The sequence below is a fragment of the Misgurnus anguillicaudatus genome, chromosome 20 (assembly GCF_027580225.2).
Source record: "Misgurnus anguillicaudatus chromosome 20, ASM2758022v2, whole genome shotgun sequence".
Taxonomy (NCBI): Eukaryota; Metazoa; Chordata; class Actinopteri; order Cypriniformes; family Cobitidae; genus Misgurnus; species Misgurnus anguillicaudatus.
In genome coordinates this window covers 21,027,963-21,053,145 of record NC_073356.2, presented here as the reverse complement: position 1 = coordinate 21,053,145, position 25,183 = coordinate 21,027,963, and the positions used below count along the sequence as shown (strand labels likewise).

At 37.9% G+C, this 25,183-nt stretch overlaps 2 protein-coding genes across 2 annotated transcripts in view; both read right to left on the bottom strand.

Moving 5' to 3' along the window:
* Nucleotides 1-2,604: 2,604 nt before the first annotated feature.
* Nucleotides 2,605-7,780, bottom strand: fam133b (family with sequence similarity 133 member B). Its single transcript, XM_073858277.1, has 11 exons — nt 7,622-7,780; nt 6,998-7,095; nt 6,827-6,905; nt 6,654-6,743; nt 6,534-6,566; nt 3,944-4,012; nt 3,744-3,842; nt 3,475-3,528; nt 3,301-3,375; nt 3,040-3,085; nt 2,605-2,967 (listed from the first exon to the last, which is right to left on the bottom strand). The coding sequence occupies exons 1-11, from the start codon at nt 7,643-7,645 to the stop codon at nt 2,873-2,875; spliced, it is 762 nt and encodes a 253-aa protein (XP_073714378.1). The 5' UTR covers nt 7,646-7,780; the 3' UTR covers nt 2,605-2,872.
* A 512-nt stretch (nt 7,781-8,292) lies between these two features.
* cdk6 (cyclin dependent kinase 6) overlaps nt 8,293-25,183 on the bottom strand; it is a 36,876-nt gene continuing 19,985 nt past the window's right edge. Inside the window, exons 4-7 of the mRNA XM_055220619.2 lie at nt 21,428-21,537; nt 14,849-14,899; nt 12,460-12,595; nt 8,293-12,332 (exon numbers count right to left, since the gene is read on the bottom strand). Of these exons, the coding sequence (XP_055076594.1) occupies nt 12,204-12,332; nt 12,460-12,595; nt 14,849-14,899; nt 21,428-21,537 (426 nt within the window). The 3' untranslated portion in view covers nt 8,293-12,203. The remainder of the gene's footprint in view (nt 12,333-12,459; nt 12,596-14,848; nt 14,900-21,427; nt 21,538-25,183) is intronic.

The window sequence follows — 25,183 nt, the reverse complement described above, 5'->3', positions numbered from 1 at the left end:
AAAGCTAGTTCAGGCCCCTCCCACATGCCATTTGGACACATACACCTGGATGAGGTTCCAAAAGACTGCTGTCACCCTGAGGGCCAGAGACAGTCTCACCGATGCACATTCACAGAGAGACAGACAAGCAAGCAGTGTCAAATCACAGAAAAATATCTCGGTAGTGGTATAGAGATGCCGACGCTACAGGTGTGATACCAGTACAGATTCACTTTCAAGTTCAAGACAGACACAGGGGTCATTGATCTATGAACATGGAAAGTTTACCTGAAACTATGCACGACTTAAAACACAAAACAAGTGTTTACGAAGCAGTTATACGCACACACTAAGAATCCTAAAATAGACCACCAGATATGACCTAAAATATGTTTTTTACTACAGGGAACACCTAAACATACAAAGTCAATAAAATACTGCACAAATTACAAATAATGTAAATACATTTAAATTAATATACTCTGCAGATGCTTTTATCCAAAGTGCCTTGCGTTCAATGGGTTTGGGTGATCCCTGAAAATAGAAAATGCGGGTTAATGTCATGCATTGGACTAAAGACATTATATATCGAGGACTTTTGAGTAAACTAAACAAATCAACTTTAACAAAAATTTTGACTTTACAATTTCCTCTTCTGAGTCATCATTTGTTTAATGAACATTAGAACTGTGTGTAGACTAAGCAAGATGCTTTACCAATATCAATATCATATTAAAGTTATTTCATGTTTTATTTACGTAACACAGAATGTGCAGGTTATGGTGCAAAAAAAGTTTAGTGCTATTATTAACACAATATTACCCTTCAGTTTAACTAACTTTTTTGGTCTTTCCCACACTTAGTAAGATATGCTCATTGTATTAAACACCACCGTTTTCAATATTTTACTATGTTCTTACCTCAACTTAGACGAATTAATATCTTTTTTTTTTAATGAGTGCACTTAATCTTTGTACAGCGCGTCGTGAATGTGTTGACATTTAGCCTATAGGCCCATTCATTCCTTAGGATCCAAACAGGGATAAATTTAGAAGCCGCCAAATGCTTCCATGTTTTCCCTATTTAAAGACTTTAAATGAGTAGTTACACAAGTAAGTATGGTGGCACAAAATAAAACGTGGCGATATTTTAAGCAGATAAAAAATGAGAACTATATTATATGGCGGAAGAGCACTTATCTGCAGCACTTTGACCTTGTTGCGCAGTTTATCCTTTTTTATTTTGTGCCACCATACTTACTCGTGTAACTACTCATGTAACAGTCTTTAAATAGGGAAAACATGGAAGTGTTTGGTGGCTTCTAAATTCATCCCTGTTTGGATCCTAAGGAATGAATGGGGCTATGCTAAATGCTAACACATTCACTACGCGCTGTACAAAGATTAAGTGCACGCATTGAAAAAAGGTAGGTATGTATTAATTAGTCTAAAATGAGGTAAGAACATAGTAAAAATTTAAAAAAGGGTGGTGTTGTCCTTTAAAGCAATGAATGTTCATGGTAACAATGTTAAAGTGCATGTAATTTTAGGTTTTAGTGTACTGTATTCTAATGTAACATATATATTAGGGATGCACAGATATATCTGCCTATATCGGCAGATAAAAGCATTTTTTCCATGATCAGAAATCAGCCGATTGTTTATAACAGAGTTCCCACACCTCAAAGACCTTTCAAGGACCAATACCCTCAAATTTAAGGACTAAATGTGGGGACACATTTCAAGTGAGAGCAAGGTTACATCGTGTTACCTTTTAAGATACATTGTTACAGTTCCCTTTCGAGGGAACTCGTGCTGCGTCACTGCGGTGACACTTTGGGGATGCCTTTAGGGGTAAGTGCGTCTAAATGTGTATATCAAATTCAACCAATAGTGAGGCTAAAGGACAAAGACAGGGGGACGCAGGAGGCAGGAAGTATATCGCTATCAGAAATATTGCAAAAGACGGCGTTACAGGGTTGCAGGAAGTATGGCAAGCGTCTCGTTCGCTTTTCAGGGAACAAGAGTTACATGCGTAACCCGAGACGTTTTCATGTGTCAAACACAACTATGCAAAAAAGCATTTTGGTATGAATCAACATTCGCATACAGAAGATATAAGCATTTAAAGCGAACAGTTTAGCATGTGTGCTTAAAAAGTCTAAAAATTTTACATTATCCTACACTACAATAGATTCAAGCACTTTCAATGACCTGTATCTATGTATGTATATTTTCAAAAAATTCCCAGGGCCTTGAATTCCCCCCACCAGATTCACAAACTTTCAAGGACCCGTGGGAACCCTGTTATAAATAACTGATGATCAGGGCAGACTATATTCTGGCAAAGTGGTGGAAAACCTAACCTAACCTAGTACCTCAAAGTTACATATCTGTATCAAAATGGTACATTAAAAAAAACTTTTGTACCTTTATTTCCTGAGAGTGTAGTACGTATGCTCTGTACTTTTAGGATCACAGAACAGAAGAATCAGTAGTTGTTATTCTTAGTAATCAAATATTTGTACCCAAATTAGGTTAATTCCAAATATCTAGGTAACTATTTTTATAGTTTTTGAGTAGTAAATGGGCTGAATTCAACATATTGTATAACAAAAACCCAGCATTGGTGTAAATGACCTTTATTTGGACTGAGAATCATCTGTTTAAAAAACAAACACACACACAAACCTAACATAATTAAGCCCACGGCATCATTTCATTCTCCCTTGACATGATCCTCTCATCTGTCGGCCACAAAGTCTTAACGTGCTAAGCAGCACACGCCTCTAAAAGTCACTTGGACAGATATTCAATGGGTTTCCCCACAGTCTGACAAGAGCTCCATCTCCAGCGTTCCAGCTGTCTGCTGTGTACAACACTGTAAAAGCCCCTTAGTCCATCTCAGACCCAGACGTCTTCCTCTTTTTCTTTTTGCTATGTTTCTTATGTTTCTTCTTTTTCTTTTTTTTCTTAGACTTGTCTGTAAATATAAAGGCAGTTACTTTAATCACATGGACAAAATTGTTAAAAAATCTGCTTAAATAATGACTTACTGTAATTTTCTCTTTTTCTTCGCTACTGTGTTTCTTCTTTTTGAACTCTCCCTAAAAAACAAACGCAAAGTTAGTATTTATTCCTTTTACGTTATTCAAAATTAAGTTCCTGTAGTTATATGCACAAGAAAAGTTAAAATTTGGAGTATATTCTTTAAAAGTTCATTTGTATGTCATATGGGTTTGGAACAACATTAGGGTGGGAACTAAATAATTGTTATTTTTGGCTGAGCTGTTCCATTGTGGTAACAAAGTTTAAGTCTTACATCTACATCAGAGTCCTCTGAGGACTCAGAGAGGCCCTTTTCAGATTTTATCTTCCTTCGACCGTCCTTCTCATCCTTCAAAACAAGAACATATCACTTATGAAACACAGGACAGACCACAGAGAACTGTTAAGGATGAATGACTAATATAAACTAATATTAATCATAATATACCTTGTCTTTCTCGCCATCCTCCCTGGGCTTCTTCCTTTTCTTCTTGGACGACTCCTATAGATAATAAACCATGTTGGGATTTAGTCTTACTGAGACAAGTTTTTAAATTATTAACAGTTATTTAGATATTATGCTAATTTAATTTGCACTGCAAATGAATATTCAGGGAGGCAAATAATAATTGAGAGAAGACTAACTTAAAAACCTTTGATTGCAATACCAAACTTTAATCAGAAATGTTTTCCAGAGATGTAAATGACCACTAGTACCCTGCTATCAGTTTCTGACTCCGTGTCAGATTCGTCAGACGCTTTCCTGGCCGAAGATCTTTTCCTCTTTTTCTTTCTTTTCACATTTCTTTTCTCATCCTGAAATGCAGGCAAATAGGAGACCAAGGGAACATTCAGTGACTATGCATGGCCATTTAGAAACGCATGCAAATAAACTGATCAATGGCCCAAATACTTACATCATCTTCAGATTCTGAGGAAGTGGAAGAAAAATCAGTACTCGATGAAGAAGAGGAAGATGAAGAATGCTTGACCAAACACAACAAAAGCAGAATTTGTTAGATTTTGAGCCACAAAAGGACAGATTGATGATGAAATCTCATGTCAAATTCCTTCTATAGGATGAAACATTATTTAGGGCTGCAAGATTTTTATCTAAATTATCGAAATATTGCAAATGTTCATACTGCAATATGCATATCACAATGATATGCAATAACAAAATTATTTTAATTCTTTAAAAAGTTATGTATAGTCAATGTATAGTCTATGCAAAATAGCATAGAGACCAGCGGGATAGATGTTGTTTCATTTACCAAAAAGAATGTGAATCTTGGGAAATGTAATTATTATTAGTATTATTTAAATATAACTTAAATTGATTTTTACAAACTTTTATATTATTTCATCGCATATCATATTATGTAGCAACATGTATTGCTAAATATGACTTTTTTTACTTCGATATTATGCATTAAAAAAAACATTTGAATTTATTTTAATGAAACATAAAGGTGGTTTACACCTGGTATTAAGATGCGTTTTGGTCGATCGGATCAAAAGTGGACGACGCTAAACAGAGGTGTAAATAGGGTGTAAAACTTTTTGAGCTCGAAGACATTCAGAGGTAGTATTAAACACATTCGACCGGATTGCTTTTGTTACGCTTATGTTTTGCTTTTGTGGCATGTGGGCGAATGTGTTCGAGCAGCCACAAAAGATCACATACACTCTCTGCCTACTGATCTAATGTATTTAACATTGGACATGACTTCTAGCGTGAACAAAAGTGTTCAGCGCTAACTTTAGGCTTTCATTGATAAAACTGAAGTCGCTGCTCTCCCCCTCTTTCATTTGTTTCATTTTGCAAGCGTATGGGGCGCGAGCTTTTTTCATCAACTGCTCAAAAATATCAGAGAAAGCTCTTGCATATACACGTACAAAACTCTGTGCAACATATTTACTAACAACACAAGCAGTGGACTCTGACCTAATATTAATATATGTCAATTTAAACCAGTCATTTCTCCTGCTTGCATTTAAAGGGGACATTTCACAAGACTTTTTAACAATGTAAAATAAATCTTTGGTGTCCCCAGAGTGCGTATGTGAAATTTTAGCTTAAAATATCATATAGATAATGAATTTTATCCTGTTAAAATCACCACTAGTGATTTGGGTGTGACCTTTTAAATACAAATGAGCTTATCTATGCACTAAATGGCAGTGCCATGGTTGGATAGTGCAGAATAAAGGACGGTATTACCCCCTTCTGACATCACAAGGGGAGCCAGATTTCAATGACCTATTTATTCACATACTTGCAGAGAATGGTTTACAAAAACTAAGTTACTGGGTTGATCTTTTTCACATTTTCTAGGTTGATAGAAGCACTAGGGACCCAATTATAGCACTTAAACATGATTTTCATGAAATGTCCCCTTTAAAGGACAAGTTCGGTATTCCACACCCAAAACCTGTTTTCAGATTGTTCATGATGAAATAGACCATTTTGACTGAAATTTGGACGTATGATGCTGTCCCAAGAATTTTCGGGTGTTTGTTCTATCAGCTCCCACCTCTACAATGGGTCTATAGGGGCACTGGAACAATCCTGATATGCTCACACAAAAATCGCTGCAAAAGATGCTTTCCAACAGGTGTTTTAGCATTCGTTGAAAACTTGTGGACCTATTTTTCCAAACGCCTCACACCCGTATATTCTTCCGTTGAGAGCTTGAATAATACACTCCAGCCCAGTTGGTGGCGATAATCCACCTTTGCCAATTGCAAGAATACAAACAACGTTCCCGGCGTGGAGTAATACCGTACCTCACAGCACATCTAATACAAGTCAATGGAGTTGGACAAAAACTACGATCTACATCTTTTGCAGCGATTTTTGTGTGAGCATATCAGTGAACACCCCCGACCACTCGATGAGCCCCACGCCCCTGCAAACAAAAGTTCAATGCACTTCAGGAAGGACTGTTCCTGTGCACCTACAGACCCACTGCAGAGGTGGTGAGGTGACCGAACAAACACCCGAAAACTCCTGGGACAGCACCACACGTCCAAATTTCAGTCAAAACTGCTCCACTTCATCACAAACAATCCAAAAACAGGGCCTCTAAGTGTAAAATACCGAACTTGTCCTTTAAACTAACGCAGAGGGACTCGCCCACAGACCACCCCCTCAGAAAATCAGGACAGAGGCAGTCAAAAGTGGACACAAGAGACTAAAATATCAGGTGTAAACGTCAATGTGTCTCTCTCATTCACTTGGGATCCAATCGACCAAAACCCATCTTAATACCAGGTATAAACAGCCCCTATTATAGTGGCACACTGGTAACTTTTCGACTGACAGGGAACTACTTCATGCATTTCAAACACAGTCAATTTAAACACAGGCTGGTTTTAAAAGAGGTTTGCTGATCCCCTATCAGAACACCAGCTCTAGCACATAAACCAGCACCACTTCTGTGTTACAAAGACCTGTAAGAAGTACTAGTGGCCCAAGGCATGGAAATGGAGAGCTCTCCTCACCCTGCTGGACTTTTTCTTCTCCTTCTTCCTTTTCTGAAAAATAAATAAATACATTTAAAATCTGGAAATCATAGTCAAGCTATTAAATGTTAATGGACGTATCACTATATAAACGTTTACCTCTTTCTTGTCTTTCTCCTTATCTTTTTCTTTCTTGTCACCACCACCGAGTACTTTCTCTCTGTTCTTCTCCAATACCTTCTTCCATCTCTGATAAAAATAAGTGACAGTACATATTATTCAAACGGTACAGATAAAATGGCTGGAAAGCTCTTCATTCAAAACAACCGTACCTCATTCATTTTGTCCTCGAAATCTGCCAGGGCTCTTGAGCCCTTCTTTTTCTTTTCCAGTTGTTCCTTTACTTCCTCCCTGATACACAAAATGAACAGGAAGACGAAAACATAAACAAAAAGGACAACAAATCACATTTTGACAGATGAATGTTAATAGTTTCTTCACACCATGACGGCCGTGGTCTGCTGAGATAATCCTGAATGGTAGGGCCTGCGTTGGGTGCGGGTCCTCGTGCCCTTGCAGCAGCTATTGGGTTCAGGTAAGCCTAAAAGTCAAGAAACCTTAACATCAATAATGTAGCCCTCAATCATCATAACAAACAGACACACCCACGAGGATTAACGTTTCACGTGCTGGCTGCTAAAATAACAGCTAGTGTAACGTTACTATACTTATTTGGATGAGGGAGTCGGTATCTGCTGGTGAACCATAAACGGGATTCATTCATATGACCAATAGAAATTAAACAGCAAACTTCTAGTATAAGCACAGGAATGCATGTTGAATGTCAAATGTGTGCTAGTCAAGATAGTATGTCTGAGCCACACACACACGTTAGCCTCACTAGCTTAGCATGATTCACACAAACGTTGCTATCAGGTTATAAACTGAAAATGTAACCTATTTATACGGTTCTGTGCGTTGATGTGGATAGTTTGTTTGAGTAACTTGTCTTGGCGTGTTCGCATTAGTGCTAAAGGGCCTCTTTAGCTCTCGTCAGTGCTTCAAAAACATCGCACAAAAAAACAAGAATATACGAGGTTATGCGGGGCAACGCAGTATTTACTTACCACTCTGTTATCTCGCTTTCCCATATCTGTAGATTTTGCCTATAACCCGCAGGCTAAAATCTATTAATTTGTCTTTTGTTTACATGTCTCTGCTGCTGGCGCTAGCTGCCTAGTAATCTTCGAAGAAACGCCACCTAGCGCTTCCTTAGCAACACGTCGTGCTCAACATGAGCACAAGGGGGCACGCGAGCTTTTAAATCGCTCTCGCGATATGTTGATGTCATACGCAGATCGGTCTGCGCAGAGCCGCATGAAGTCGAATACAGATTTTCGCAAAATCGACGTATACTCTGTCAAGATTCAATTTATTTACAGATGGAAGTGATTAAATGTAGTTGTTTCAAGCCACTTGTAAATATAATGGAATGGCAACGTCATGTGAATTTGCGTGACATGTTTATGGTTAAAACGTGAGGGGGCGCTCGAGTATCAGTGGGTACTTCTCACAAATTGTTTTCAAACGTATTGGGTTTTCTTAAAATATGACCTTAATTACCACCAAGATTGTTTACAAAAAATTGTATAAGGAATTATACCGAGAAATATGGAAGTAAAATAATATAGATAACATAATACAAATAATAATAAAATATGAATAATTAAAATATTAATATAAATGTCTGTGTAAAGAAATAATTGTCTTTCGTTTCAAAGTCAATTTTACAAGCCAGTTTTACACACTGTAATATTTATTTTACAAAAATATGAAAACGTCAGGCAGATACAAAAAGGCAGAAGCAGCTTTTCTCAATGGCAAATTGGAATCATCTTTAGGTGGGCCAGTTCAATACAAAACATACAGGAGCCAGAGCCTAAGACAAACTTTAGCAGCAAAACGAGTCCACAGAAAACAAAACACTACCATACATCATTCACACTTCTTTGAACGAACAAACAAACAAACAAACTAACTAACATGGTCATATAAAAAGGGCACTGTGACCAACATTTTCATATCAGTTTGGTTCTTGCAAAATTTTACAATTCTTACAAAGGAGCTAAATTAACTGAATTTAGCAATAAAAACCTTAAATTCAATAAATGTGCTGTTTTAACATACGAACATAGCTTAAAAGAAATTAACTTCAGTATTTCATTTTAAAAGGCATCACATTCTACTTTAAACATGAAAAACCATAATTAATAGACTATTCAAGACTTAAATCAACCAGACAAGACTTTTTTTTACAAAAGATTTGTCACATACAGATGATAGTACACACTGTGACCTTAATCCTTACTTGCAAAAAAAGGCAAAATGATTTTAACTCTAAATTACGTACATAGAAAGAAAATTTGAATTAAAGCACTGATAAAGACAAAAGTTCTTGATGCATTTCTTTATCCCCATAACAAAAGCATTTTACTAAAAGCTGACAGCATGAAAGCTAAAATATAATATTCGATACTTTTTCATTTCTAGCCAGCCAATGTGGAAAAGGAAAAATATAAACATAACAATACACACCACAAAAAAAATAAAAACCCTGAACAAAACGTTAAACTTCTAATCAATGTGCACAGGTAAAAGATTTTAAAATAATTATTTTTCTTAAACGATTATATGAATCCTTAAAAGAAAGACAAAACATAAGAAATATAGGATAAATATGATTACAAAATGACGTTTGCTGAATTTTTCACTTTGTAGAATGAACCAAAAACATATCATGCAGCACTCTAAAGTGATACAACGGTTGGTTTTAAAAAAAATAATATGCTATTATTTTTAAGCTGCTAATAAAACAGCATTTAGGAGTCTTATGTAATGAGAATAATTTATTTCATACAGTGTCTGTGCAGCAGCTCGATGATAAAACATTTGTGCACATTGATTAGAAAATGTCTTTCATTGTGAATTACATTATTGAGAATTATTTTATAAAACTTTCCAGCTTTGCAAGTTTTGAGCATTTTCTGTCCGGGATAAATTATATCTTATGTTTTACTGCTAAACCATTAAAGCTGAAATAAAACCATACGACAAAATACAATAAAATATTGAAAATGTTTTAAAAGACATTTTTGTTACTGTTCTGCTGGGAACAATTTTGCCTAACTGATTATAATTGTTCAAGTCTGCAGTGATACACGTGGCTTTAGCACCATTAGCTCATCACTGTTCAATTAGATACAATTTAGATTACAAATTACAGAATGCAAGACAAAATGTCAATAAATAAGAACAAATTGAATAAAACTGTAGAGGAAATTGTAGTAGGGAGCAAAACATCATATGTACCAATGTCCAGCAATTTCACTCAGTTTGAAAAGTAACTTAAATGATCTGATTACATTATTCAAACGAGTTATAAAAATCACTAACTAAACCCATTTAACAATAGCAAAAGTTGTTAAACATAAATGTAATAAAACCACAACAGTTTACAAAAAAAAAACATTTTATGGGGAAAAGCACTGAGATGGGCATATCCAAGGTGCTGTTTTTTTTTCAGCATGATAAGCACACATCATGCCAAATCACTATTAAGATACATTCGTAAGCCTAACATTTAACACATTAAAACACTATGAATTATTCACTGGACTAACCAAGCTCAAAAACAGATTAGTTTTATACAAGACCCACAAACAAAAAGTTATACTGGTTTACACTGATCAATATCTAATGCCCTCTGAAAACACCAAACCCAATCAAAGACACATTGGAGGAGCATGAAACCACACCATGTCGGTTCGGTGGAGGTTTTGACGACGATGGTGTCATCCACCAATAATAATTTTTGTGAATTATATTGTACGCACATATAGTTTACTCGGAATATGAACAACTGATCGGGAATCAGAGAGTATTTGTAAAAATGTTAACAGTACAAACAGTGATCTAATACATAACATATAATATTAATAATAATAATAATATTATATAAATAAAAAATAAATTGTGAAATGACCGCATTTATTTTATTATCCCGTCCAAAATGTTTTCAGAACAATGTGAAGTTAAGGAAATGTGAGTGAAGGATGACACAACTAACCCAACAGTTATTCTGCTAAACTTGAAATCAAGACAACGGAAAGCTGAGACCATGTTTTACTGTTCGATTAACGGTTAAGATAAAACCCGAACCATTGTTGAAACTAAAACTATTGTCATAAATAGACCTGAGTATGGAATGTGACAGAATGAGTATACTGATCCTGAGAGTATGAATCAAGCATCAGTGCTTAACTGTATGAACCTTTCATTGTAAAATTGTAATACAGTGCCTGCCTATAAAACAGACGTCCAATCTAAACCTAAATTCAGAAGCAGCGCCTGTCCTTCCATCCCTCTTAACACTTAAAATGAAAAGCATGAATAGGCAATCGCTTACCACATATATTGTGATCACGCATTTACAATTCAGTGAAATGGATATTTGAAGGATGTAATGCGTATAAAATAACTCCATCGATCAATAACATGAATAATATACGCTCTCCAATACTCTTAAACAAACCTTTAACTACTTTCACTAGACTTTTCTACCTGTATTTCTACTCATCATACCTACACTTTCATACATTAATTTTTGTTTCCACCTAAAATCAACATGCAACCCGGGTGTGGGTCAACCTTCTACTACGTCGGTCTCGGCACTAATCCAGGGTGTAGACTGTTTGGTACGAGTCGATAATATTTAGCTCTCTACGCAACAACCTACACCTTCAAGTTCACTAAAATTAAGACATACATGCCAAAAAGATCAACAATCAACACTGACATAATAAAATAGGTGAACAGGATGTAAAAAATGAAAAAAAAAAAAATACACATGGAATAACATAAGGAAATGTGTTGTTAAATAGTACTCGAAGCGTCTGGTAGCTCCATCCCAGCTGATTCAATAGTGAACACGGCAGGATGCTCAAGGACACTTGTAAGGCCGTAAAAAGTGAAATGCAATTACCAATCGGACACTAAGTGATCCTGCGTGTCCTTGGTTATGCAGTCATCAAAGGAGGCGTATCCTCAGTCTCGAAACAGTTCCCTCAAGCCTGATACCAAGCGTGAACATAAAAAAAAGGAGTATTTAAACGTGTAAAATATAAGGGTTCCGTTCAACGGGCCCAAAATTTGCAGTAGTTGCGGTGCTTGTTTGTGATATCAAAGACTGAAATGAGCTTACATTAGAGGTCTTCTCAGGTCCAAAGAAATGCACCCAAAATTTTAATTACCCGAGACCGCTAATATTATACACAAATTGTTAGACCCGAACTCCTTCGGGTTTAACTCGGGTATTCGGATCTGAGTGGACCCGTGAAGACCTCTAGCTCACATAAGGCAATGCTGTATCCTGGCAGTGATGTGCAGCTAAGACTCAATACAGAGCGGTGTGTCAATCACGTTCGTGCAAACAGACGGACGATCCCTGGCAGTGTTGTGATGCCTCAAACGTTATTCCAGGCAGCATGTTTATCTGTTGTTGGTTTGTATTAGCTGGCAGTAGTGAGAGGATCAACCGATGATAAATTTATTGAGACCTGAAAGCAGCATGTGATGTTGTGCTATGGAAGACAATATGGGTCTTGAGCCCAGTGTCTAAAATTGAAGTCAGTGTCTTTAAGCAGCTCTCTCCTAGGGATTTTTGCTGGGGAAGGGTTGAGCATACAGACTCTTGCTGGTGCTGTCTAGACTCTGGAAGTATGGGTGAGACAGTGCATCATAAGCTGATATCCGTCTGGAGGGGTTAAAGGACAGAAAACGCTGCGTAGGGAGAAAACAACAAAAGAGATGTTAAATAAACATAAGCTTAGGGAACCAACTTTACCATTTGATGAAAAAAAAAAACGTGTTATTGAGATATAAGGATGAAGAAATAATCTCTACTCACGAGTAAAAGTGATTTGCCCAGCTCATCCATGTCAGGCACCAGGTCCTCTATGGGCTGTGGAGGGCGAGGGGAAAAGGCACTTTGGGGCAGGCCCACCTCTTGAGGCCAGTCTTCTGGAGAAGGGACACCTACCACGCTGGAATGTCACAATTAAAACAGTCAAAATGATGGCTTTCTATTGTCTTTCATGAAACAGTCCAAACTTTTAGTATTTCATCAATACGTATGTGTTGCACATCATGAACAATAATGTTAGCATCTGTTGTTTATTATATTTAAGGACTAGTTAAACCAAAATTTGGCTAGTTGCTGCTTTTAGTCTGTATTTTAGTGTTTTACATACAACCATGCAGAAGGTGCAATGTGTACATTTTAGGAGGATCTACTGAGAGAAATGATTATATATATATATATATATATATATATATATATATATATATATATATATATATATATATATAATGGACCGTTATGTTTTGACGCGGCACATGGCTTCTCGTCTGGTGTGAGGCCCCTTAAAGCCATTTGTTGCAGTTTGCAATCTCACCACTAGATGCTGCTAAAATCTACATCAGGGGTCTCCAACCTTGTTTTGACCAAGGGCTACCACAATAGATAAAACAATCAGGAGCGCTACTTTTTTGATAGAGTCTTCTAAATCAAAAACGTGTTGATTTTATTTTATTTTACTTGTTGATATGTTTTATTATGGTTTAAAATGTTAACATACATAAATGAAGCCTAGCTAATACAGCGCGGAAAATAAGTATTTGACACATCAGCATTTTTATCAGTAAGGGGATTTCTAAGTGGACTGTTGACAAAATTTCCACCAGATGTAGCCATCTAGGCAAATATTGAATTCAAAGAAATCAGCACATTTAAGTATACAAGCTGAGTCATAACAAACAAAGCGAAACGGCACATGGAATAAGTATTGAATTGCTATATATTTAAAAAGCATTGCTCAGGAGTGATTCTGGCCCATTCTTCCATACAAATTCTTCCTTGGGCCTCTTTTATAAACTTTGATCTTCAGTTCTCTCCATAGATTTTCTAAGGGATTTAGGTCAGGTGATTGACCGGGCCATATAAGCAATTTGATTTTTTTTCCTTGAAACCACTTCATTGTTTCCTTGGCCTTGTGTTTGGGATCATGTTCTTGCCGAAATGTCCACCCTCTTTTCAGTTTCAGCTTTCTGGTAGATGGCAACAGATTTTTATCCAGAATGTCCCGGTACATTTCTCCATACATCCTGCCTTCAATAATATGAAGTCTGCCAGTACCCCCTGCAAAAAAGCAGCCCCAAACCATGATGCTTACACCCCCAAACTTAACTGTTGGTATGGTGTTCTTGGGGTGGTGGACAGTGCCATTTCTTTTCCAAACATGGTGTGTAGAACTGTCAAAAAGTTCAATTTTGCTTTCATCTGACCATACTATAGTCTCCCAATAACCCACAGGCTTCTCCAAATTCTCTTTCTCAAACTTTAACCGAGCCTCATCATGCTTTTTGTTCAGCAATGGAGTCTTGCGTGGTAAGCGTGCATGGATGCCATGGCGGTTCAGTGCATTGCTTATAGTTTTCTTTGAAACAACAGTACCTGTTGATGCAAGGTCTTCCTGAAGTTCTGCCCGAGTGGTTCTCGGCTCTTGGAGAACTGTCCTGATTATTCTTTGGACTCCCTGGGACAGGGATCTTATGTGGAGCACCTGATCGTGGCCGGTTTATGGTGCACTTTCCATTTCCCACAGTGCTCACAGGTACATTCAGCATTTTGGAAATGCGCCTATAACCACTCATCAAAATGCTTTTCAACGATAAGATTACAAAGATCTTGAGAGAGTTCTTGGCGTTTGTTCTTTCCTGTGTGCCTCCTGGGTAATGATGTTAAGCCTTTATAGGCCACCAATTAGGCCTTAAGCTGATATCAATTAGTACTGATAGAGGGCAGGGGTTCTCTCTCAATACGGACAGATTTCAGGTGATCTCCTGGCTTTCTATGCCATTTTGCACCTTGTTCTCTTCATGTGTTCAATACGTATTCCCTCTGTTATTTCACTTTACTTATTATGACTCAACTTGTATACTTAAATGTGCTGATTTCTTTGTATGAATTCAATATTTGGCTTGATGGCTACATCTGGTGGACATTTTGTGTCAATAGCCCACTTAGAAATCCCCTTACTGATAAAAATGCTGATGTGTCAAATACTTATTTTCCCCGCTGTATAAAAAATATGTAAAAAATAAATATTAAAAATTAAGGCTATTAATAGAATGTGCTTTGGCGGGCAACTCACAGACTATGTGCCGGCAGCATGTTGAAGACCATTGATCGACACAGTGCACCTTTAAAAGCTAAAAGTTTACAGACATGTACTTACTCAAAAATCTTGCCTAACTGGTCAACATCAGAATTGCCACGGAAAAGAGGGCTGCAAAAAAGAAAAAGGTAAAACATTTAACTTTACAAATAACAATTTTAACATTAACATTAACCGTTTAATTCATATTAATGCAAAGCACGAAAGATGTCTTTTCATCCATTTATAATCAACAAAACTTAAAGCAGTATATATACACAAAAGGGTATGTTCAACTATGGGAAACTATGTGACCTGTATGTGAAATCCAAACTACATTTACATTTTAGGTATTTAGCAGATGTTTTTATCCAAAACAACTTAAAAAAGTAAGGAATAACAAAACAGAGGTTTGTTTTAAGCACAAGTATCATAATACAGTTATGAGATTTGGAGAATCAAAGTTTGATTTCAATAATTGATTTCACATTGATTGCAATCTTTGACATGACCTTACATGAAGATTTTATGTAGAAAATAGTAAACCACATAAAATGACTTTTCACAGACTGGGTCACATATCAAGCTTAGCATCTATTTAAATTCAGGAACAGCCATACAACAAGGCTTTGTTTGGAGATGCAGTCTCCCAGTCTGATTTCCAGCGGAAAAGAGGCCGAAATTAAATGAAATAAATCCCTTATACGCTACATTGTACAAACAAGCTTTCCAAAGCCACATAACAGACATTGCTTCACTGTATATGTGTTGTTTCCTCGCCAGCCTCTGGCTAAAGGAAAGAGAGGAGATCTGAGGGCTTTTTCAGCACATGTACGAGTCCACCAGACTGAACCGTTGCTGGTGCCTGTGGCTTCGGGCCAGTCAGGACACCCGTGGGCGAGCATGCTTCCTTTGGCACGCACACAAATACCAGGAGCCGCAAGCACAGGGCCCAGTCTCCAAAACACACCACATGGAGTAAAAGAGAAAACGCTATTTATCCCTACCGTCTGCTTTAGCCATCCACATACCTCTGTGTGAAGAAGCAAAAATGAAATGATTATGATCTATAGTTAAAACACAAACTAAGTTTATCATTACACAGTCTAGTCCTCAAACAGATTGCATAACTAATGTTTGCTCATGCATGCGTTAGCTGTGCAAAGATCATGGGTTCAATTATCAAGGAAAACACAAGCTGATATAATGTATAGTGCGATGTCGCTTTGCATAAAAGCATGTGGCAAATGCATTAAAGTAATTTTGTGAGTTATAAATACTGTGCATGCAATCTCTACCGCAACCACCAGATGTCGCACTGCGGCAGGACTATGTGACACAGCGCATCAAGCGTAATCAGACAAAGAGCCAGTACTGAGCACGTGCAAGGCCTGCACACTTCCTCGGTCCTCCATTATTTAAAAAGCCCACAAGAGAGATCATTTAAAGATTGTACAAAACATACAGACAATTGTCTCTGCATGCTTTTCCAAAGAAATGTAGTCAGACTGAGTCACAGCAGCAGCGTATACAGGTGTGTCATCGTACGGTTAAGATGCTCAACATTCTTCGCAGGTAAGGAGGAATTGATCCCTTTTCCTTTGAAGCAGCTAGTTAACAGCTAATCGTGCCTTTAACCTGCCGTTTCTATGAAAATCTGTGGGTTTGAAATGTGAAACCCTTGAAGGCAAAGTCAGACAAAAGCCGTTCTATTTTCTAACAGTGGAAAAAAAAACCTCTCACCTTAAGCGGTGTCATGCCAAAACAAGTATGGCTAAAAATCTCTTCACATTTGGTCTTCCCCTGGGCTACTTGTTAGTCTGAATGAATTAGGGGCTTTTTGCACAAGGCAGACATTATGCCGGGCCAGAGGCTTCCTGAGTGAGTGGGCACACACAGAGTTGAGACCGGGCCAGTACAGGCAGTCGAGTCACGCTCCAAGTGCCAGCGTCTCTATCCACATTCCACCCAAGTGACCTCTGGAATGCATCTGTGAAAACCGATTCGCTTTCGAAAGTGTGAATCTTCTCTTTCTGAGCATGGTAAAATAGCAACCAAGGATCTGAAAGTCTTTTACGGTGTTAACCTCGCGGTGTCCTAAAAATGGCAACTGATCTCTACAGTGAAAGTGACATATTTGTACTTGGAATGTACACTCATCCAGTGCAAGAGTGAACACACAAATGCGGAGCAGTGGGCAGCTATCCCTACAGCGCCCGGGGAGCAATAATGTGCTCAAGGGCACCTCAGTCGGCCATGAGACTCGAACTGCAACTCTCGGGTTACAAGCCTGACTCTCTAAGCAATACCCCATGACTACAGCTTCTGAGGAATACAAATACAGACTTGCACGAAACATGACATTTCCACCGAAACCTAATGTGCATTGTAAGAGTCGGACGAGTTTGAGGATTAAACCTTTTATTAAAAAACTCAGCAACATGACAAACAAAACAATGAGGGGTAAAAAAACACGAGTAGGCTGGCAAACTTCTCGAATGCCAATGTTTTTTCTTCTTTTCAGGTCTGCGTTAGCACTCCTTACCCCTCGACATTTCAACTTTCATCTTAAACAAAGCCATACAATATGTTGTTGGCTGAGGTGCTCTGTGTCTTTATAACTCCCGGGTGAATCTAAAAGCCGTGTTACTGGAGTTGGCTCTCGTAGTGCTGTGTACTTCTTAAACATCAGAGGGTAAACCTGGTCCCAGGTGCCCTTTAATCTGCAACAGGTGGCCTTTTAAAAAGCTTTCTTAATCACCTGCAGGAGGAGAAAAGAAGGTGTGCTGGTAGTAGCAATAAAAGCTCCCTCACCCCCTTTATCCTCACACCCCCGGGCTCACAGAGAGGCGTGCCAGGAGCCCAGCACTGTGACGAATACGCATATGAGAACAAACACTTTAATGTATGTTCCTATGTAATCAAAATTCATCTAGATGATATAAGCATTAAACGGAAATAAGTCTCTCATTTCCACCAATACCAATAATCAGTGATTTTATGACATCATTCTGCACTTCAGCTTCTCATCAGATTCTAGGCTGTGAGGTAAACTAATCACCATTGGCTACTTTAAAGGGGGTGGACCCACTCAATATGCAGGTCTGGGTATCATGTCAGCATTGAATGACCAGGGACCGCCCAAGAGGCCATAATGACTGACAGGTAAAACATCCAGTCACGTTTCGCTTTGTGCCGCTTCATGTTTAGGGGCTTGGAAATGTCGCCAGAATAACAGACCAGTGTTCAACCATCATTGACAAACATCTCTAAAGTTTATAACAACAATAGAAAACATGTTAAAATACCTGCATACTTTTAAACATGCAGCGTTTACTCCATCTTGATGAAGCATATTGTCACCGATGTAAACTTGAAAGCGGTCTTCTTCGTTTAGACGGCTTTGTGTTGTTTCCAGGCAGACCGTTAAAGATAGCGACACATATCTCCTGGAAATCCTGTATAATTCAACCAGTCGGCGAACGACTTCGAAATTGTTTCCAGAAAAGTATTCCATATGCATCAGACGTTCAGCCAACGGTTCGTGGGCGTGACGTCTGAAGCTGAGACTAGCCCCTCCATAACTTCCTGTTTTAGTGGAAATTACGTTGACGCATCAAACAAAGCTTTTTAAAGAAAAACATCACAGTTTTTCAATATTTTACTTTGTTTTTACCTTAACTTAGACGAATTAATACATATCTTTCTTTTTTTAATGGGTGCAGTTAATCTTTGTACAGCACATCGTGACTGTGTTAGCATTTAGCCTAGCCCCATTCATTCCTTAGGATCCAAACAGGGATGAATTTAGAAGCCACAAAACACTTCCATGTTTTCCCCATTTAAAGACTGTTACATGAGTACTTACACCAGTAAGTGGCACAAAATAAAAAGTGGCAATTTTTTTAAGCAGATAAAAAATGTGAACTATATTGTACGGCAGAAGAGCCTCCGGTCGCAGTAACATCATCACTCCTGACTACTATCCCTCACGCTCAAACTTCTGTCAATGTTACTGCGCCCAAGGTCGAAGTGCTGCAAACTAAGTGCTTTTCCGCCATACAATATAGTTCTCATTTTTTAACCGCTTATAAAATCGTCACATTTTATTTTGTCTCACCATACTTACTCGTGTAACTACTCATGTAGCAGTCTTTAAATAGAGAAAACATGAAAGTGTTTGGTGGCTTCTAAATTCATCCCTGTTTGGATCCTAAAGAATGAATGGGGCTAGGCTAAATGCTAACACAGTCACGACGTGCTGTACAAAGACTAACTGCACACATTAAAAAAAGATAGATATGTATTAATTTGTCTAAGTTGAGGTAAGAACATAGTAAAATATTGAAAAACGGTGGTGTTTTCCTTTAAGTTTAAATATTAATGCATCTACCATGCTAGCAGACAGCTACCTCTTGCATGTGCATTGACATGGTACTAATATTGCGTGTATACATTTAATAATTACATTTTCAGCTCTTTAAGATTAAGCTTTAAATCTTCCTTCAGTTACATTCTGCTGAAGCACTGGATTATTGTGTTAGGCAATGAGTCAGCTAATGTTATCTGCTAGTTATCTGCTGGTCTTGTAAAGCAAACACCATCAATGAACGCCGCCGGAATGGGCGGACAGGTGGGACCATTAGAACGTGAGACACAGGATGTGTGTATCAGCGTTTTCCATTACAAATCCTTCCCTATTCGTCTCATTCAGGAGGGGGAAACATCAGCGCATGGAGGGCAAGGGGCAATTATTGACTTTACTAACAGCCAGCAAATGAAGTATGTGAACACACATTGCAGCATGTTCAATGCACGTGAACCAGGTATACAGTAAATCACATTAAACATTTGTAGGATTTCATACATGCTTAAAACATGGACTCCTTTTTGGTTTAAAGTGCACATATTTCATTGCTAAAAGCGACGTTATGCTGTGTATTTGGTATAATATCATGTGTTTCCGTGGGTTATGTTTAAAACACATTTTCCACAAACTGTACATTTTTGTAGCTCCAGATTTCACTCTCTTTCTAATGCATGGATTTGAACATCTCTGTGTCCCTGATTGGCCAGCTAATCTGTACGTTGTGACGTCAGCCGGAAATGTGACGGTTGTTACCATGTTTGAAAGATTCAGTCGCAATGCTAACAGGAGTTAACTTATAGGCTGTAAGTCCGAAGCAGGAGGAATTATGATAATGTCGGTCTTGTCTACATCACCAATCCCAGGAAGTAAACAGTTGCCTACAATCCGTGTGTTTGTTGCAGTCCAAAAAAAGAGATTTACTTGCGTCATTGTTTACTTTGGGGTTTGTACATTTTGCATATCGTTAACATGTACTAATACACACTGACACACCAAAGGAAATGTAAAAACGTGAATCGGACAATGGGTGCTCTTTAACCAACCTATAGTATTTTCAATGAAATGTAATCTAATACTGTAATGCGTCATATGTAATGTCTAATAAATAACAAAGTAGCAATACACAGGTAAAAATTGTCCTGTCGTATTCAATCTGAGTGTTTAATGATTTGCAAAACCCCTTTTGGGGATAGTCGGAAAAGTCCCAAATAGCTCGCTTAACAGCTTTCACCCCCCTGAGATGTTTTATGTAGAACTATAAATAATTTTTGATGTGATACAAGATACATTAAAAGCCACAGAAGCAGCCGTTGATGTCTTAAACCGTTGAAACCCACTATCACTGGATTGAGCTTCTTAATAAATGTGTTGAGGCGAGCAGTTGGAAAGATTCGTTGAACCACACACACAGATGAACGGATGGATCACTCCAAAACTGCTGTTCCCTGTCGCAACCACAGTGACGCTTACAGTTTTCATGTAACTTCTAATAACCTCCAGCAAAAACTTGCACGTGTTGAGCAGCATGACCTTACGAAATCTGTACTACATTCCAAATGATAAAAAAATTGCATGAAGTACAATTGTTTCAAATAAAACAGTATTCACAACACATCTGTAAAATGTCACTGCTGCTGTTTGGACATACGAGGGTTTGTGTAGACTCACCCATCATCTGTTCTTTAAAAAGTTAGTGTTGTAGCTTTTATTTTATTTATACTATTTAATTATAATAAGCAGGCTAAAGCACGCACATCAATCTAAATTGGGTGCTCGAAAAAAAAAGTGATAATGTAGCAATGCAAAGTCAGCAACACCAAAGCTCCAAAAGTATCAAAAACATCATAAGATGATGAAGTCTGATGAAGAGCCTGCATGCTCGAATCGTAACCTTGATGCCATGCACTAGTTTTAAATAACAAATATTTTTGATACTTTTGGAGCTTTGGTGTTGCCGACATTACCATTTTGTTATACTAATTACTTTTCTTTATCTCCTCATTATGTTTTTGATGATCGTAGTTCAGTGGTTTTCTTTATATTTTGATATATATTTGCTATATAAAACTCTGCAACTCTGGGCTTCCCCATCACAGAGAATTTTATCTGCCGATCAGCTTTGCGATTACATTTAAATAGCAAGTTTTGCATACTATAAAAACCATACAAGGGTATATGCAAAAAAATCTGGTAATCTGTGTTTAACATCTCACACATCAGTTTTACATTTAGCTACCCAGGCCTCATTACTAACTAAGCCTGGACGTGGCGGTTTTGTGGCGTGTACATACCGTCGTCTGAACATCTCGGCAAAGATACAGCCGACACTCCACAGATCAACGGGAGTCGCGTAGCTGGACTGAAGCAGCACCTCTGGAGCACGATACCACAACGTGACGACCTGCACACACATAAACATACATTTAGACTGGAGATGCACAAATATATCGGCAAACAATCGGCATTGGCTGATAAAAGCAATTTTTCACACTTTCGGCCAGTAGTTTAAAAACGTGCATAGAAAATGCAAAGAAATTGTATGAATGAATAACAGAATTTAGTTAATATAACCACCAAACTATCGGTATCAACAAATATCACTCGGAATAATCGGCTATCATTGGAAAAATGTAATATCGGTGCATCTCCAACTTAGACTTTGAGTACAACAAAGCCGTACAGCATTAAAAACGCAAACATTGGTCTGAACCGGCTGTAAATTCAGTCTCATCTCCGAAAGCATTGACGATTAGCGTAGTTTACTTAACCGTAACTGGTATCACCCATAGGAATTGCATAACTATGAAATCACAGCTGGCGACTGTGTTCATTCGCTTTCTGTAACTTTAAACACATCTTACTGACCAATCATAACCCAGATGACTGCATTGGCAAACGCTCTAGAGTTGTCTCTGTATGCAGGAGACCGCTGTTAACAGCTACAGTAGGGAGAGCCTCCAGACAAAACCCAGTGACCCTGCTCCAGGGTGGACAGTTTCCAGGTGCTTTCCCTCCTCAGCTCTCTCTCTCTCTCTCTCTCTCTCTTTCCTCCCAGTAGGCGCAGGGCCCAGAAACCCCCGAGCTTATCAGCCAAATCAGTTAGGCCTGTATTTGTAAGCAAAGCCTGAAGCGTACATCAGTGTCTTATAATGTAAGACGTTCGAGTCTACAACAGAAGGATATCCAAACTGGAAGTTCATCACTTGTATGGGAAATGCAGTGCATACAATGTATACCGTTCACATTACACCAAGGAATTGCGTAATTCACTTAAATTGTTCAGGCACACTTCATTTCCCGTAAATTTATTACGTCTGATCCTGGATTTAAAATACACTTATATGTTTTCAATGGTGTGATCGGAAGGTTACGCAAAAAGCCGATTCGGGGAAACCTGCCCAGCAACTGCCATTATAGTGAACGAATGCTAGATAATGACTACATCATTAGCCCCAAATCTATCCATACTAATTGAACTATTTCGTTTAACCGCGCTGACATATTCGATGTATGAATATGAATATTTGCATAAAAAATGAGCTTAATCGACGATTACAAAAAAATTTACATACACGTGCGACCTACAAATACTCATATGTAGCTACATATATTCATACGAAGCATATTTTTAGCATGGGGACCACATGCGTTCTGTTAACACATTCTGATTTGAGTCTTCCTGGTTTAGTGGAAATGGGGAGGAAGTTAAATGTGAAATGAAAAGGATGAAACAATTTGGCCTCTTTGTTGCAATGTGACCACAGCAAAGGCACGAGACACGTACTAAAATAGATTTCCATGGCAATTGCTAAGACTTTGACTTTATAAGGATAAAAGTATAATGCGGTAATGCTGCACATTTGAGGCTGCAGATTTACCCTGACTTTGATAATAGTAAAATATTTACGTTGGCTTATCTAAATGCACCCTTTGATATTCAGCTCTGAGCCGGTTCTCATTGAGCCCCGGTTAACAACTATTTCAAAATATACTCATGTTTAATCCAAGCCTGTTGGCCTGATCTGTCTATCATTCCAGTTCAAACATTCTGGCTCAGCTGAACCTGTTAACTGCAATGAAACAAACCATAAACTGTTCTCTTATCTGAGACTACCCGACCAAAGCAGAAAAAAATAAAAAGCGTAAGCTATGACTTCTAGGAAGAACCACACCATATACCACTGCTAACTGATGCTTTAGTGTATCCGTTTGTAAGTGTTAATAAAATGCTACACCGCAAACAGAGACACACATATAGACATACGCTCGCACAACATCTCATTAGTAAAAGCTACAGATGATTTTAAAATCCTGTTAGCAAAGGTTAAAACTTAGGTGAACTACACCGTAAACTACCTAAAACATAATAAATGGAGAAAAATTCATCATTCTGATAATGCTACAGATGAATTACGGTGTTGCGCTCGCTGACATCACAAAAAGCTACGACTGAAAAGCTGTTTAGCAAATGTCATTGCAAAATCTATCGGTCTTGGTTTTCCTCGACATTTCAGTCAGCGGTGACACAAAAGATGCGCGTGGCCTCTTTAACATTTACCCCAGAGTTCCTCTGTTAAACGATGAATGCCACAGTTTGCATCACTACCCTGCACACTACCATTGGTGTAGAGTTTACTCACGGCATGTGGCTTGGCTTCACATCAAAAAGAAAGCTCAGGTTGGGTCATATGACGCAGGCATGTAGGTGGCTTTTGATGTAAAATCTTGATGTACAAGAAAGTTACAGTTAAACTGTATGATCGTTTCTCGACAAGTAAATAAAAGTCTTGGGGAAGTTTAAAATAAAACCACTGAAGTATGTGGGCTACTAATATACTAATATGCAGAAATAGGTCTCTATAGAAGTTTCTTTTAAAGCTGCAAGATATACCGAAATCAACATTTTATCGCAAATGTGCAAACAGCAATACACATATCGCAATTGTCTGCAATAGATAAATGATTTAAATACTTTAAAAACTGATGTATACACTGTTTCATTGGACGCACGTGCGTTGTCACAGCAACGCGCCTCAACCAAAGTAAACTTCCAATCTGGATTTATTTATCTGTCTGGTTGGTGGCTAAACTGATCTCTGGAACAAATACTTTGTCGAAAGTATTTTGGTTTGCTAAAGACGAGGGGAGACGACGAGCATGGATCACAATTTTGCGGAGAGATTTGGCAGCCAGGCAAGAATTCAAGGACCTATATATATATATATATATATATAAAATAATATATAATAAATAATATATATAAATAATAAATGTAATATAAAAAATTTATACAAAAATAAAACAATGTAAAATTACTGTTGTTATCGACTTTCTACCGGAAGTTGGATGTAGTCCTTAAAAGCAGTTTGTGGATGTTGTTGCTGCTAAAAACGTATATAATCAAAGTTTTAAGTCGATACAGAGTGATGCTTTCTCCCCCCCCCAAAAAAAAAGAGTGTGAAACATGTTATATCATTTTCAGTTTTTTATATATTTTGTTATTATTTAAATTAATTTGTCAAACTTAAAGCATTATTGTATCATATTAGATCTTCGATTAATTGTCGCTAAGAATTAAATCGATAAAACTTAACGATTGTCAAAAAAGCAAGCACGTGTGTGCAGCGCCTGCGCAAAGCACATATACACAGCGTGTGAAAAAATTAAACAAGCGTGCAGAAGTTAAACTAGCCATGATCACAAATGATGCTCGATGACAAACACACACCTGGGGCACGTTCAATCTCACACCGGTGCGCAACGTTTTGCTACGGTTTCCGGGTTGAACGACATGTTCCCTGAGAACGGTGTGCAACGGCGTGGAACAGGTTTTAGAAGCGTTTTCTCTTGTTTGGTGGGTGTGTCAGAAATGTCGGCCCAATCTGCGGCAAGATGTATAAAACCACGCGATAGTAAAGAGACAGCTCGCTCAATGGGTTCAAATTGGAATGTTGTCTTTCATTCTGGACGGCAAGGTTGGGGCTTTTAACCTCATTCGAGACGAGGCTGGCTGCTAACACAACGAGATGGCATCCGCAGTGGATCTG